The sequence below is a fragment of the Grus americana genome, chromosome 3, assembly GCF_028858705.1.
Source record: "Grus americana isolate bGruAme1 chromosome 3, bGruAme1.mat, whole genome shotgun sequence".
Lineage (NCBI taxonomy): Eukaryota > Metazoa > Chordata > Aves > Gruiformes > Gruidae > Grus > Grus americana.
The window spans coordinates 87,340,708-87,356,991 of NC_072854.1; the positions used below are offsets into that span (position 1 = coordinate 87,340,708).

The window sequence follows — 16,284 nt, forward strand, 5'->3', positions numbered from 1 at the left end:
GGAGGACCACAGCATAACCTGCAGTAATTGCTACTGAAAACTAGTAGGTCCGTGTCCTTCTTATGTTTGGGGTCTCAGAGCTGGATGCAGTACTCCAGGTGGGGTCTCACCAGAGCGGAGTAGAGGGGCAGGATCACCTCCCTCAACCTGCTGGTCACGCCTCTTTTGATGCAGTCCAGTATACGGTTGGCTTTCTGGGCTGCAAGCGCACACTGCTTGCTCATGTTGAGCTTCTCATCAACCAATACCCCCAATTCCTCCTCAGGGCTGCTCTCAATCCATTCTCTCCCCAGCCTGTATTTGTGCTTGGGATTGCCCTGACCCATGTGCAGGACCTTGCACTTGGCCTTGTTGAACTTTCTCAGGTTTGCACAGGCCCACCTCTCCAGCCTGTCAAGGTCTCTCTGGATCACATCCCTTCCCTCCAGTGTGTTGACCACACCACACAGCTTGGTGTCATCGGCAAACTTGCTGAGGATGCACTTGATCCCACTGTCCATGTTGCCGACAAAAATGTTAAACAGCACTGATCCCAGTACCGACCCCTGAGGAACACCACCTACCACTGGTCTCTACTTGGACATCGAGCAACTGCAGCTCTTTGAGTGTGACCATCCAGTGAATTCCTTATACAGTCAGTGGTCCATCCATCAAATCCATATCTCTCCAATTTAGAGGCAAGGATTTTGTGCAGGACAGTGTCAAATGCTTTGCACAAATCTAGGTAGATGATGTCAGCTGCTCTTCCCTTATCCACCATTGCTGTAACCTCGCATAGAAGGCCACTAAGTTTGTGAGGCATGTTTTGCCCTTCGTGAAGCCATGTTGGCTGTCACCAATCACCTCCTTATTTTCCGTGTGCCTGAGCATAGTTTCCAGGAGGATCTGCTCACTTCATGATCTTGCTGGGCACAGAGGTGAGACTGATCAGCTCGTAGTTCCCCAGGTCTTCCTTTTTTTCCTTTTTAAAAATGGGGGTTATGTTTGCCCTTTTCCAGTCAGTGGGAACTTCACCAGACTGCCACGATTTCTCAGATATGATGGATAGTGGCTTAGCGACTTCATCCACCAGTTCCCTCAGGACACGCTGATGCATCTCATCAGGTCCCATGGACTTACACATCTTCAGATTCCTTAGATATTCTCAAACCTGATCTTCTCCTACAGTGGGTGGTTCTTCATTCTCCCAGTCCCTGCCTTTGCCTTCTGTGACTTGGGCGGTGTGGCTAGAACACTTGCTGGTGAAGACTGAGGCAAAGAAGTCGTTGAGTACCTCAGCCTTCTCCATATCCTGGGTAATCAGGTCTCCCATTTCTTTCTGGAGAGAGCCCACATTGTCCTTAGTCTTCCTTCTATTGCTGATGTACCTATAGAAGCTTTTCTTCTTGTCCCTGACATCCCTTGCCAGATTTATTTCAGGGCTTTAGCTTTCCTAATCTGTTCCCTTGTTGCCCAGACAATTTCTCTGTATTCCTCCCAGGCTACCTGCCCTTGCTTCCACCCTCTGCAGGCTTCCTCTTTGTGTTAGAGTTTGCCCGGGAGCTCCCTGTTCATCCATGCAGGACTCCTGGCGTTTTTGCCTGACTGCCTCTTTGTTGGGACACATGGCTCCTGAGCTTGGAGGAGGTGATCCCTGAATACAAACCGGCTTTCTTGGGTCCCGCCTTCCCTCCAGGGCTTTGTCCCATGGTACTCTGCCAGGCACGTCCCTGAAGAGGCCAAAGTCTGCTCTCCCAAAGTCCAGGGTAGTGAGCTTGCTGTGCCCCTTCCTTGCTGCCCTAAGGATCTTGAACTCCATCATTTCATGGTCACTGCAGCCAAGGCTGCCCTTGAGCGTCACATTCCCCACCAGCCCCCTTCCTGTTGGCGAGAACAAGGTCCAGCATGACACCTCTCCTTGTTGGCTCCTCTATCACTTGGAGAAGGAAGTTGTCATCAACACATTCCAGGAACCTCCTGGGTTGCTTACGCTGTGCTCTGTTGTCCCTCCTACAGATATTGGGGTGGTTGAAGTCTTCCATAAGGACCAGGGCTTGTGAATGCGAGGCTGCTCCTATCTGTCTGTAGAGGGCCTCATCCACTCAGTCTTCCTGGTCAGGTGGCCTGTAGCAGACCCCCAGTATAATGTCCCTTGTCCCTGCCCTCCCTTTGATCCTGACCCATAAGCTCTCAGTGAGCTCCTCATCCATCCCCAGGCAGAGCTCCATGCTCTCCAGCTGGTCATTGACATAGAGAGCGACACCCCCTCCTCGTCTCCCCTGCCTGTCCTTCCTAAAGAGCCTGTGCCCTTCCATTCCAACGCTCCAGTCATAGGAGCCATCCCACCACGTCTTCATGATGCCAATGAGATCACAGCCCTGCAGGCGTGCACACATTGCTAACTCCTCTTGTTTATTCCCCATGCTACGTGCAGAGGCATTTAAGTTGGGCCCCGATGAAGCTGGCTGACTGACTGGCTGGAGTGGCTGGAATTCCTTTGTGCTGCACTTCAGGTGCTCTCCTGCTGACCTGTGATCTTTCTCCAGGCTCTGGGCAACTATTGCTGGCACTGGCATCAAACTAGTAGCAGTGGGATGGATTGCGGTTCCCCTCCCGCAGCAACTTTAAAGCCTTTAGTTTAGATCAATTTCCTACAGCCCTACACATGTGGCAGCACACTTCTTGTTGTGATGCTCTGCAGTCAACACAGCACACTCTTTCTCCATTTCCCAACAGTAATTGAGCTGTTTCACTTGTACATTTTCCCCAAGCATCTGCTGTAGACCACTGCTGGAGAGAAAATATGGGTGTAGGTAGATCCTTCAGCCTGCTGTAATGTGGCCTTTCTCATCTGACACACGTAAGACTCTCCGCTAGTGCCCATCCTTCCCTGCTATTGCACTTGGAGAGTTGTGGTGTCCTTGTACCAGAAGCCCAAGAGGACATTGCTGCAGTTCATACATACAGGTGTGTCTGCATACACGAGAGCTGGTGAGCCATCTCCCAGTATAGGCTGCATAAATTAATGCGTCGTCTTACCTTACATTCTGAAGTCACTTCCATTTGCAAATCTTAGTGCTAGATATGTAATCATGAAATAACATAAGCATTATCTTTATGCAAAAGCACATCATTTCTAATATGCATGTGCCCCTTTAAAACCTGGAAATAGCTCCTGAAGACTCGGTACCCCTCACATTTTCTGATTGTCCATCAGTGATGCCATTACTTTGTCAGGAATCCCAATAAATGCAAAGGTCTGACCTTTTCCCCCAGACAATTTCCTTTTCATAATAGCAAGAAGACCCAACCAAGCAGTGAATTTCTGTGAGGATTATTGCACTTCTTGGGTGGCTGATATGACTTGGCCTCTGGCATCAAGCCATGCTACGTACTCCAGAAATGCACTGCATTTCATAGGTTATTGCTTGCATATTACTGCCAGGCAAGTGAACGCTCCATACGCTGGAACAAATTCGACCGCCTTGAAAGGAGATATCTTCCTCAGCGTTGGCATTCATGTGCTGTGGCTGTAAATTACGCCCAGAGTGTTCATTTTCTTTTTAAATGTGTTCTCATCTCATAATAATTAATGGTGTCAAGTTACTGGTGTGAAAAAAGCCTGACTTTACAACAACGATGGATTAATGAAATAACAGTCATGATTGGAGTAGCAGCAATAAATTGTTAGAGAGGAGTGACGCACCTGAACTGATACTTTCAAAGGCCTTAAATTATTTAGGCTTTGATGTTACTCATAAATATTTGGCTTTTGTTAACATTTGTTTCTGTGTTAAATATGGAAGTCAGCAGCTCTGGCAAGAACAACTGTCACTGATGAGCGTGGGGAAATGGGGTGCACGTGCTTTCCAAGACACGCTTCTCTCCCCCAGGGATGACCTCCTACTTCAGCAGTCATCTCTAGGTCTCAGAGCTTCACTGCACAGTCGTGTCCTAGCACACCCGTGTGCTTGATGGGAGGGAAGAGTTGACCATACCTGACTGCAGCGACCAGGGTGAGCATTTCCCTGCTTGGGAAGAAAGTCCTAGTTGGCACTTAGCTGCAGGATCAGGCCACCATGCCGTCTCCTGCTGCTCCATGCTCTGGACTTTAAATTACTATTTTGGGAAGTGAAATCCAAATCCCACAGGCTCAGAGAGGCCTAGAAACCACACTGCCGAGCTCACAGGTCCACATCTCTCTCGTTTTAAAACTGGTACTAAGTGAGAAACTCTTGAAGCAGTCAAAATGGGGAGGAAACAGAGTAAGCAATTTCCACATAGATACACTTTTGATTAAATTTTTTATTCAATCCATTTTAATATTCAATATTATAACATATGAAATGCAAGAAGAAGGATGGAGCCCTGCAGATATATTGGGAGTGAGGAAAAATCTCATTTAGAACATTGGGAAACTTATTTGATGTCAAAGAGCACTGGATGAGGCTTTTGGAAACCACACCTAAGGGTAAGGCAAAGGGAAAAAATATCCTCTTTCTACTTATAATGTATCTGACATGAGGATAATTGCTGGCATAAACTGGTATAAAAAATTGACAGCTGATATCAATGGAATTATATCACTTTGTAACTGATGAAGACTCTGTATGCATTTCCCAATACTTACTATCAATTAAATTAGGTGTTGTAAATTGATCACCAGGTACCATCAATTAGATTGTTTGGTAGGAAAAAAAAATCCTCTGAAAATTGCCGATATTCCTCCAAACATCAATTCAATTCAAATCATACAGCAAAACTTATAAATACTAAACATTTTTGTAAAGCAAGTAATGAAAAGACACCAAAATCATCTTGAAGCTTCCCAATGCAATAAAAAGCATTTGATTTCCTTTCTCCTTGAATACTTTGTTTTCCAGACTGGAAGATTTCTTCACTGTGTTCTCACGATGGCCTCACACTGTTCCTTTATCTCCATCAAGGCTTGCATCAGGCTGTGATCTGTCCCGTGGGTCACCTTCATAATATCATAGGCCTTGAGGAGAGAACAGGAAGGGACGCGTTAGTCATTGTGCAGACCACGTGAAGGGCTTGGCCCCTGCAGTGGGGCAGGGATATAAGTACTGGTCCTCAAGTGGTTTGCAGCTGGGGGCTTCAACACATGGCGTAATAGAAATAGGAGTGAAGTATCCCAACGTGTATAATGATTTGTCCCTGACAAAGGAGAAGGCACTGACACATTATTCTTAGGTGTTAAAGCCCACTAATATGTTGCACAGAGGGATGTTTGGGATAGTAGGGGAAGATACTTTTGCAGTGAAGGCCATTTTAGGATTGGTCAAATACAGCACCCAAGGTTTTGATAAATTATTTGAAAGATGACTGTGATGTTCATGATGTTGGTAGCCTCAAAGTCTGGTAAATAGAAATGGATTAATGCTTAACCAATAGAATAAAGTGCCCTAATGTATCAGGAGAAACTATCCTAGCATGAAACAAATAAGTACATTAATAGTGTCACTCTAAGAAGGCATGCGCAGGAATGGTTCTTTGCTGGTTTTCCCAGGGATTATTTTCTCTGTGTGTCGGTCATCTTACATTGCTAGGCCAATTTACGCTTGCTGGTATTGCCTGTAGCGTTGCTGATTCCCTGCCACAGATATGTCTGAAATGCTCTTTGCTCAGCTCATGTTTAGATCATCACTTTCCATATGACATTTCTGCTTCTTCCTTCTATTAAATTCCTCCTGCAAGGAGAGAAGTACCAGATGGAAATAGATTCAGCACTTCTGAAGAAAGAACAAGGGAGCTAGGCGTGTACTGGTAGGAGAAAAGACATCAGAGATTTTTCCTCATCCCAAACTGAGGAATCATCAAAAATTAAATGCAGCCTGTGTTTCAATGTGTTCCTGGCCCAGTCAGCTGATAAAATTCAGCTAAATCAGCTTTGGATTGCAGAAAAAGGATCTTTTTGGAAACAAGTGTTGAGGAAGGGGCCTCATTTAAATTGGAAAGATAAAAATAAATATATTCTTTGGTGGAATGAATGAAAGCCTACTTCCAAATTCTAGAGACTGGCAAGCATATGGAAATTCTAGCATAGTTTATTTTTGCTTCAAATTAGCTAATTTTTAAAAGAAGAGGGAGGCTGCAAAAGATTGAAAGAACAAGTTGAAATAGCAGTCAAAACAAATCAGAGTGTGCAAGGAGCTCTAAAAAGAGTCAAATATGTTCTGAGCTACCACAATGCCCTACTACTAAATGATAAAATACTCAGTTAAGCAGAACAATAGAATTGCTTTCATCACCATTAGAAATGCCCAAGAAATGTGAAATAAAATCAGAAATCCTCAATTTTTGAATATTTTTATTCTAGCACAAATACAAAGCTGGTCATGTTTTTGCAAAATGTTTGCAGGTAAGTCATAATTACATTGCCTGGAAAGACTAACTAAAGTGTTCTTAGCATTCCACTTTTCCTCATTTAACATATTGGGGAAATGTTGTAAAGAATAGATCAAAAAAGTATTTCAACACTTGTGTTGTGTGAGGTATTAAGCTGCACAAGAGATTTTTATTTTTTTTTAAATAAATAATTGGAAGAGTATTATAAAAAGCAAGAATAAGAGCCAGTCCTTACCTGGCGGAGGCAGTAGGATGGAGACAGATAACACTTGCATGGTATAGGAATCCCTGGATAGTGCAGAGCAGGATAGCTGCAGGTGGCATCCCATGCGTGTTGCAGGGCAGCCATACATAGCTGTGCCCAGGCTAATTAAGCAGGGACAGGATCACCCTAGAGCGAAGTGGCCAGGTGAATTGGCCATGGATCCAGACACACTTAGTGCACAGTGGTTGCAGGCCCTGGCCAAGAAAGCTGATGGATTTACTGTGAATGACCTGTGCTAAGAGCTGTGCATTTGGATACATCTGATTTGCAGTCCCGGGGCAGCTGACCTTGATCTTCAGCCCACCTACATGACAGAGGTCAGGCTAGTAGGGACAGACCTGGACACCCTGATGCACAGGCAGCAATGTCCATATGGATATGCCTCTCTTAAAAGGCAAAAATCCTTAATATCCAACCTAATCTCGAGATAACACTGCCATTGCTGACTTCTCTCTCACCTCCGACATTTCCTTTCCATTTCCTTTCTTTCCTCAGTATGGCAGATAAATGCACCAGTCTTTATCCTTTTGTTTCCTCAGGGAGAAAATAATTCTCATGCAATGTACTGTCACACGCTGCAGTACGAGTCAGAACCAGCTGCATCAAAGTTAGAATAGCGATGACTTCTGTAATCCCCAAATTAAACTGGCATTAAGTTATGTAGCTGTTTTTGCAAAGGTCAGTGCAAAACGGAGGCAGTTTCACCTCCAAAGCAAGGAATTGTTTTACCAGGCAGAAGCAGGAACATGCAGGCTCTCTGAACACTCCCCTGCTCTCCTAAATCGCACAGCTAACCAGCAGAGTTGAGGCTGAGCAGAGTCTTGTGGTCTGTGTGGTCTTCCTCTCAGCTAAAAGAACAAATCTAATTATGAAAAACTCTAGCAATCGCAAGACAGCAACGCAGGCCACAGTGTCATCAACCACACACTGTCTCCCTGAAGAATATAAAACCCATTAGATTAGTGGTATGGCTGTTGCTCCATGAATGCAAATGAAATGCAGCACAGTCGTTTGTGCCTGATTTGCATGGGGATGGGACGGGATGCCCATCACCACAGCTGCGGGGAAGTGTGTGCGGAAGCAGGACGGCACCGCTCTGTCACAGGGAAAGCAGAAAGCAAATGGTCAAAATGACATGAAGTGAAACGACATTTCAGAGGCAGTATCTGTGTTTTTCCGTCTCTCTTGATTGAAGGGGACACTTGTTAAAGCAGGCATGGGAAAACCAGAAACTATCACAGTTACTATCAACCACAGCTGGTAAACAATTCAGCATTTGAAGCAAACACCTAGAGAAAGGAGATTTCTTCAGTGTTGCTGTGAAACTTGGGAGGGATTTTACCCCAATTCCTGTGCTTTTTGCCTCCACACCAGGGATTACAGTAAGAAGGGAAGTGTTATTTTACCTATTGCAGGCCTTCATGAGACAAGACAGCCGTGCCCATCACCTCATGGGAGGACAAAGATGCTCCTGCGACCGTGCCAGCCAACTGCAGGCTCTGCTGGGGAAACTGGCCGGTCAGTGTCGCGTGTGTGTGCATCCTCCTGCCCGCCTGCTCCTGTCCCCACCAGCCATCGCTCAGCGGCTGGGCACGGCTGCTCTGCTCAGGAAAGTGTGTGGCCACAGGCAGATGCTGCCACCACCGCAGCCCAGAGGATGGAGCAGCAGCCAAGACAACGCGCTACGGCGCTCAGCAGCTTGCATCGAGGAGATGATGCTCAGAAATGAAGGCATCTCCTTTACTCCAAGTATTCCCCTCTGCACCCTGCCTGTCCTGCCAAACCGAGTCCAGCTCCACTCAGGTTTTGGGCAACCGAACAGGTGAGCTTACAGTGCTGTGAAGGTAACAAATGACACCTAACAAATATTTATGCTAATGAGTGCACCTCAGGACAAATCTATACACTTGCTAGGGGCTTCCATGAGCTCCAGAGGTGCAGACCAGGCCTGGGCTCCTGCAGGAGTGCTGCTTCCCGGTTGAGAAGCTTTTTTTCTTCACAAGACAGCTTGTTGCAACTTTTGTTATTGCTGCTTTTTACAGTCATTCCAGGCTCTTTAAATTAGGTTGCCACACTGGGCTTCAGCTCCGGTCTTTTGCTGACGAAGGCCTTTCTGATCTATAATTCCATTTGTCCACCCACCATTGCATCTTTCATATATATATGTATATAAATTTAAAAATAATATGTTGGTTGCACAATAAACTGAAGGCTACCTTCAGGTTTCATTCCAGAAGTGGAGTATTGCCTCTCTGTAACACTTCTACTTCCAAAACCTGGCAAATTAGATTCCGCAGGGCCTAATATACTTTTAGAGGGTGGTTTCATTTTAGTGGGTAACATAAAGCCCTCCACATTATTTAAGCCTTCTTTGGGGGGTGCAGAGCAGAGAGCTAGACCCAAAGGGTGCTAAGACTCAGGTGGCTAAGACAGTGATTCTTTTTCAGGCGGCACAGAGAGCAGCAGGAAGGGCTGGGCTGCGGAGCTATGTATGAAGAGCTACTGGTCTGAACAGGCTGCGCATCTGATGCAGGGAGGCTGTCAATCCCCAGCAGCTCTGAGGCTGTGCCTGATTAAACAGGATTTATATGAGCAAGGTGAATTTCACTCCGATCTCAATTCCTCTGCACCTTCCACATCCTTCTCCTTAATGCCATGCTGAAATTGGTCTGACGAGGGCTCCAACAGGGTGCTATTCAGTGTCAGAGTGTATTAAGAAGAGTAATGAAGCAGAGAAGGCAATCGAGTTTCTGGTCTGAGCATGTGGCATGCTCTGTTGACACATCTAATCACAAAGGGCCAAACTGTGTTCTCATATAACTCTAGGACATTATCTGACTTATATTAGGAATCACATCCTTTACTCGCAACAAACTGGGAATTATATCTTGCTCTAATTTGTTCCGGTGTAGACAGCAATGAAGGGAATTAGCTTCAGATCTCATCCAAAGCAACGTTGTGTCCTATGCTTACAAGTTGCACGGAGACACAGGATGACATGAAGCTTTTCCTCCTCTCAGCTGTGCTCCCGGAGAGTGGGAGCTCAGTCTCTCCCTGTCTCACACGTGTGTGAAAAGGGGGAGGCTGAACAGGGAATAGGCAAAGCCACAGCAGGATTAGTTTGTAAATGGTTCTACATCCCTGCTGTAAAGCACTTACTGTGTCCTTGTGGACCACTAATGGCTTGGAGACCACAGTTAGAGATGCACTGAGGTACGGCACAGAATGGTAAGCAGCACGTTATTCTCCCTATTCAGGGAAATAACTTGAAAAAAATGTTTCTGTGTTAGTCATTGCTCTGCATTCAAAGGATAATACAGTAGCAGTCTGGTTTGCAATGGGCAACTTCACTAAAACCATACAAAAACTCATCACAGCTTCCACCTTCACTGATGAGCAGCATTCAGGTGGCTCTAGGGGAATTCACTCCAGTTTCATTTAATGCAGTATCATATTAGAAACACAATTAGAAATATGCCTCTCAATATATTGCAGCAATATCAGTGAAAATAGAAGCTTCTCTGACTGAGGTCTCACTCCACCTGCTAGAAAGGAAAGTCTGAATGTTTGGAAATTATAAATACTATGGGGGAAATAGCAGAGCAGATTACCTGGCACATGACAGATATATGACTGACTTCTGAATAATGCATGGAAAATAGAATTGATTACTCTTACATCTGCTTTTTAATGATCAGAATTGGCCATAATTTAAGTTAAATATATCAAGTGAAGATTTAACTTACCAAGACTTAGTAAGACTGGCATCGTATTAAATACTAATTTATTATTTCAACATGTGGAAGTTATCAGTTATTCAGCTTGCACAATTAATCAGATGTTAAAACCAAATAGATATGGGGGTTGACAAAAGGAAGTACAAAATACTAAGTTATCTAGAGAGTCATGACTGATACTAACTTTACAGGGGATTGAGGCAGGAGTAAAGACCACTTCTCCCCGCACGCCCAGTGCAGACACCCATCCCCTTCTATCCCAAGCAGCTGCCCTAACTCTTTGCCACCAGCCCAGCTCTTCACACAGTATGGATGTTAAACAAAGGGGACATACAGCCAACTTCTGCGCTTCTTTCCAACACTGGGGCCACCACTGGGGCCGCTCCTGCCCAGCGGCAACAGGCAGGTAGCTGGGCGAGATGGCTTTCTGCAGCACCCACAAAGGCGATGAGGAGGCTGTCTCAGGCACTGCAGGAGGACTGAGAAACGAGGTGGGGAACCACACAGATCAGGTACTGTCTTCAGGCCAAGTTGATGCCAGGACAATCAATAACACAAGGTAATAAGCGTAAGACCTCTTTGAGGGGAACTGGAGGCAGCCCATCTTCCAGGAGGAGAAAAACACCCTAGCAGTGATTGAGGTGTTGAAGTGGGAAGCAAGTGAGAGCCTACATCCTGAGGACATGCTGCTCATGGAAGGGGATTCTTCAATATATTTTAGATGATACTAGCAGCAATATAATGGCAGGACAAATAAGAGCCCAGGGTAGGAGGAAATGAATATAAAATTCAGCTCAGGTACAACAGAGGTGGCTTAAAGCTGAAATGTAACTAGCAAAGCACCAGCTGCAAAACCAAATCAAAGAAGGGAAAGATAATGAATGATATAGAAATAGGAGGGATCAAGAAGATGCTTATTAATTTGAGTGTGTCTCACAGTAAGATACATGCATTAAAAGCAAAGTTCTCCAATCCAAAATCGCAGATCCCTGACAGGGAATAAGGAGGGTAGAAACTGTAGGTCTGGTCCTGTTCTTGTACTTTCAGTGCTCCCAGATTCACTTTGCTACGGTAAGGAGGAGAGTAGAAGGCACTGAGATATTTTTATCTCTTCAGATCTAATAGTAATTTTTCATCCAGGCACCTCTAGCTATCGAACTGGAATTATCAGTGACTGATACTGGAGGAAGTCAGTGCCTGAAACGCTGAGCCACAGTGACCCATCACCACACTCAGCTGCAGCCTAGGTAATCACCACTGGTGGAAGAAGTGGTGAGGAGTATCCAAAGGCATGCAGTACAGGCAGAGCAGAAGGCAGGGACACACGGCAGGTTTAGGAGAAGAGAGGGAGGGGGACAGAGAAGAAACAGTCAACAATACTGACCTGTTTCAAGGTCTCCAGCGCTTGAGGAAACATGTCCTGACTGTACTGCAGTTTGCCCACCCGCATCAGCTGGACAGCCCTCAGCGGATGGAAACCAGGATAATGCAGTCTGCAGAGAAAAAGGAGGAAAATGTGTCACTGTCAGCTCTCACCTTCACAGTCACTGCCTTTGCAGAGAGCTATTAGGGTGGGACTGCAAAGTCACTGTGAATGTTAATAAGGTACTCAGAGAAAATTAGCTGCACTACTGAGAAGCATGAAATACTAAGGGGAATTAGCAAATTATTACTCTCCATCTCAGAGGAATGCCTTTAACATTATCCTGTTAGAAAGTGACGGGAGTGGGATTATTTAATTCGCTACCGTTGGATAATACAATAGCATTTACTGTACTTAGTGTTGCAAACAGAGGTCGTTCACAATTCCACGTCCCTGGAGAGGTATAGTTTTAAGAGGAAGTTTCAGCAGGGAAACCAGTCCTGGATCCTCCAGGATGAAGGAGAGGGACTGCAGGGAAAGGAGGTCTGTAACACTGAGGCCACCATTTCTGAGCGTTTGATTGCTGCTCCGTGTTGCAGAAAGAGCTAGTGCTGCATGTTCAAAGAAACATCTCAGACTTGGCTTGTGCATCTAGGCAAGGTATCTGCTAGTGCGAGGATACACTCCTGCTCTTAATTTCACAGAAGCAGAGGTTTTCCATGAATCTCGATGGAGTTAATGAAAACAGAACTATGCTCTCTTTTTTTCTAGGCAGTAGATGGAGAGCAATGTCGTCATTAATTCTTCTCAAGATGCTGTTAAAATGGCCATGCTTTCATGGTGAACACTCCGCGTTTCCAAAGCCCATTGCCCCTTGGCTCACAACAGCTGGATCCCACCCCAGCCCTGTGTCCTGGATGTGGAGACCATGGCATCTTGGAAGAGCAGCCTGGGGACTGCCGAAAGCCATGGACATGACTTGCCTGGAACTGGCCAGCAGGAAACATGAGGTGAAGGGACACACCTGGAAGTTAAGTCACCTGCAAAAGATCTTAGATCTTTTTTGACTAACCACACAAATAAAAGAATAAAAGTATGAGTCACTGAGGACAAACATCCTATTTGATCAAACAGCATTTTAATTCCTTAAGTACACTAGCAATGTGCTTGAGGAGTGACTAAGAAAATACAAAACTTGTCACAACTGCAGGAAGAAGAACCGATAAGCTTCCCAAAATCTACTCTTTGAAGAATTTTCTTGTGTTTATGCCAAACCTATAATCATTGGACTTAACAGGAATTACTAATGAATGATACCACTGCCCTCAGAAAGATACTTAAGTCTGCACGGGTTTGATTAAACGCATGCTCAGACATCAAATGATGTAATTTGTACAATGTATAGGAATCTTCTGATAAGTCTGCATGCAAATGAATGAGTTATCTTTCTCCAGTATTCTTCACTAATGAAAATGCAAACGTGATTAAATACAAGTAATTGTTTAAATGGCTGTGTATCTGGCTGTCCTTACAAATCTCGAACGAAGATGCGTAAACATCGTGGAAAATGGTTTTGCACCCAAAACCTCCTTTTCTGCTGATCCCACACAGTTTCTGTGAAGACATACAGAAACACATGGGAAGCACGCCTGGCAGGATCTCAAGAGCAACAGCTCTTGATCTGCCAAAGCCTCTCATGAAGCAGCAGAAATCAGCTCCTCAATGAGAGTAATCCATCCTGAATTGCCACAAGCACCACCTGTTCAGACCCCTTGTGGGTTGCAGTTCAAAAAGGCTGAAGAGACAAGGGAGAAGAAAAATGATAGCACTCAGTCCAAACTGACCAGTCAGAAACTTCAAGGATCTGGTTAAACAAACACTGTTATCAGTAGGTTTATTTTTGGATTTTGTTTCTGGTTATTATGTCAATTAACATGGTACTATCTCCTACTAGTTAAATAGGGAGACAATGCAACTAAGTCAGAGATTTTGGTGAGAATTAGTGAAGAGTAATAGGAATTGCAGTGCTAACAGGGCACAAATGGGAGTAGTGAGCACATGCACAACTTTTTAAAAATTGCAAAACCATGATGCTTATATGATTGCATACATCTGCTCTCACCTGTGACTGCTGCAAAGGAAGGATTAAAAAGGTCATTCCCTCTCCTTTGGGCCACTGAAATGCCAGGATGCCTGGGGCAAGGATCACGGCCACAGGAGAAGGAGCCAGGGAGGCAAAGACTTTTGCAAGGGATGATAACTCATCTTCACAGTCCCCACTAGACTGTCTCTGCTGTATCCTGCTAGCTCTGATTCTTTTCCCACTGTTCCTTCACAGCTTCTTCACATCTCCTTTCCACACCTTTACTTTTCATCCTTTCAACCATCTTTTTAATGCTTCTCCTTTTCCTCTCGCTCCTGAGTAATCAGCCCCATCCAAAATACCGACACAAACAGGGAACTTGGGTCCTGCCTCACCTGCAGCCACCGCAGGGATGGCAGCTCACGTGGACAAAGCCAGGCTATGCTTTAGTCCAGCAACATGGTGCCTGCTAAACTTCACGCAGGGCCATCAGAATTCAGAATCTGCCCCTCCATGCAAACAATTTTCTTTCTATAGATCATACATTCACCTGAAGTCAATAAAGATTTAGGATTGTGGTGTACACAATACCAGAGAAAACAAGTGGCAATTAAGCAACGTCAGGTACTCGGTCCAGACTACCAGCCATAAACTAAAGGAAGTGAAAATTTAAGATGAGGACACAGAAGGAGTAAGTGTGAAACGAAGAGCCCTGTGCTCATAAATATTTACAAAGCTGTTTTACCCAGCAGATTTATGCTCTGATCTTATGCACATACATAGTTACATTTTGCAAGCCTTAAAATTGACATTTGAAACAACTTTTTATTATCATACTCCGGAATAAATCTATTAAACTATTGGAACACCTTTTGTGGAAGCACATCCATTGAGTGAGTTTACTAGAGAAATCCAGACAGCTTGCAGCTCTTCTGGGAGACGTGTAAGTGGGAAAAATGCTGCTGGCTTCTTCCAGGCATCCCTAGTATTCAGTATTATGAAAAATTGGCATGGCAGAAAGAACTAAGAAGCAGTGTCAGGTACTTGTGAGCCAATTTATTATCCCCACGCATTGGTCTGTACAAAACAAAGTGGATACATTTAAGAATAAGGAAGACATTTACCAGCCAAAGAACTGGTACCTAAAGCCTGTCAACAAGAGACTAAGACAACTATAGAGAAATACATGCTGTAAAACACGTTACAGCTTGGGAAGAGTAGGATTTCAATCTGAAAAGGGTTTTATGAGATTTACCAAGGCCTGAGGGATAGGAAGGGGAACAGTAACATACTGAAAGCTGAAATAAAGATAGTTCTGTGGAGTGATGTTTCCTGGCCCTTGGCACTGGTCAATGCCCAGTAGTCCACTTGCAAAAAGAGATTAAACAGAATACAACAACTAACAAGTAAAGCTGCGCTGTAAAGAAAAGACCTGGAGAAGGCTGAGAAAGATCTGTACATTTTGTATCACATCCTCTGCTTATACAAGACAGACAGCACAGCTTTGTTGCCATCTATGACCAACAGCATCCATGCTAGCCTGTCCCTCCAGCCTGCCCTCCTGCCTATTGCCTGGTCCCTCCAGTCTGGTGTCATCTGCAAACCTCACAGAAGTGCCTTCTCTTGCGTTCTCCAGGTCGTTGATAAAGATGTTAAGCAGGACGAGTCCCAGGTCAGACCCCTGCGGCACCCCACTGTTTCTGTTATCCAAACAGAGCACGACCCAACGGCCATGCCCCATCCTCTGTAAAGCAGTAGCTGCTTCTAGTACACCATGAGATCGATAGCTCCTATTTGTAATTCAGCCACAAGGTTTGCCTTGATTAACCCCCACAGCAGTCACCAATCATATACTTTATAAAGAAAAAAATCATTTTCTTTGTTCTATATATCAGCTCAAGCAATCCCTTGTGTTCTCATGTAAAGGACAATGTAAAAAAAGACAATCCTTGACAAATTTTAGCCAGTTCCTTCTATTTCTTAATACTGTAGTTCCACTAATTCCACTCAACTTATCTCCCCTTACAGGGTAAATAATCAGAGCTTTTGTGTTCTCTCATGAATTAAAGCCTAGTATTAAAAAAGAGACTATGCAAAATCACTGCCTTTTCTGATGCCTCATTTTAAAACAAATAGATGCCTACCATTCCCTGTAAATCAGTCTGCAGGGTTAACATTTACACATTATGCTTCAGCCTGATGATGTAATTAGAAGCAGGCAGGATTTACAAAATCTGAAATAAGGGTTTAAAATGGAAATGCTACAAGGCTCTTTAATATGGTGACATGTAAAAAGTGATGCTATACATAACTGTAAATTGGTTTGCAGTACCTTTCAGTGCAAGTAAATATGACAGCATAAAAGACATAAAGCAGTTTTAAGATCTGCAGCAATAGAGAAGGAATTAAGAAGAGGCTCCTGGGGATCAGGAAAGGTGGTGAGCAGAATACAAAAGGGACAGCATCAGCCTCCTGGCAGAAACATACT

The 16,284-nt window shown here is 44.5% G+C and overlaps 1 protein-coding gene across 7 annotated transcripts in view; it reads right to left on the minus strand.

Annotated features, from left to right (window-relative positions):
- Positions 1-4,269: 4,269 nt before the first annotated feature.
- Positions 4,270-16,284, minus strand: part of SMYD3 (SET and MYND domain containing 3) — a 425,811-nt gene continuing 413,796 nt past the window's right edge. For all 7 annotated transcript variants that reach the window (XM_054818819.1, XM_054818821.1, XM_054818820.1 and 4 more), the window contains 2 exons: positions 11,735-11,843; positions 4,270-4,978 (listed from right to left, as the gene is read on the minus strand). In XM_054818819.1, the coding sequence (XP_054674794.1) occupies positions 4,877-4,978; positions 11,735-11,843 (211 nt within the window). In that variant the 3' untranslated portion in view covers positions 4,270-4,876. The remainder of the gene's footprint in view (positions 4,979-11,734; positions 11,844-16,284) is intronic.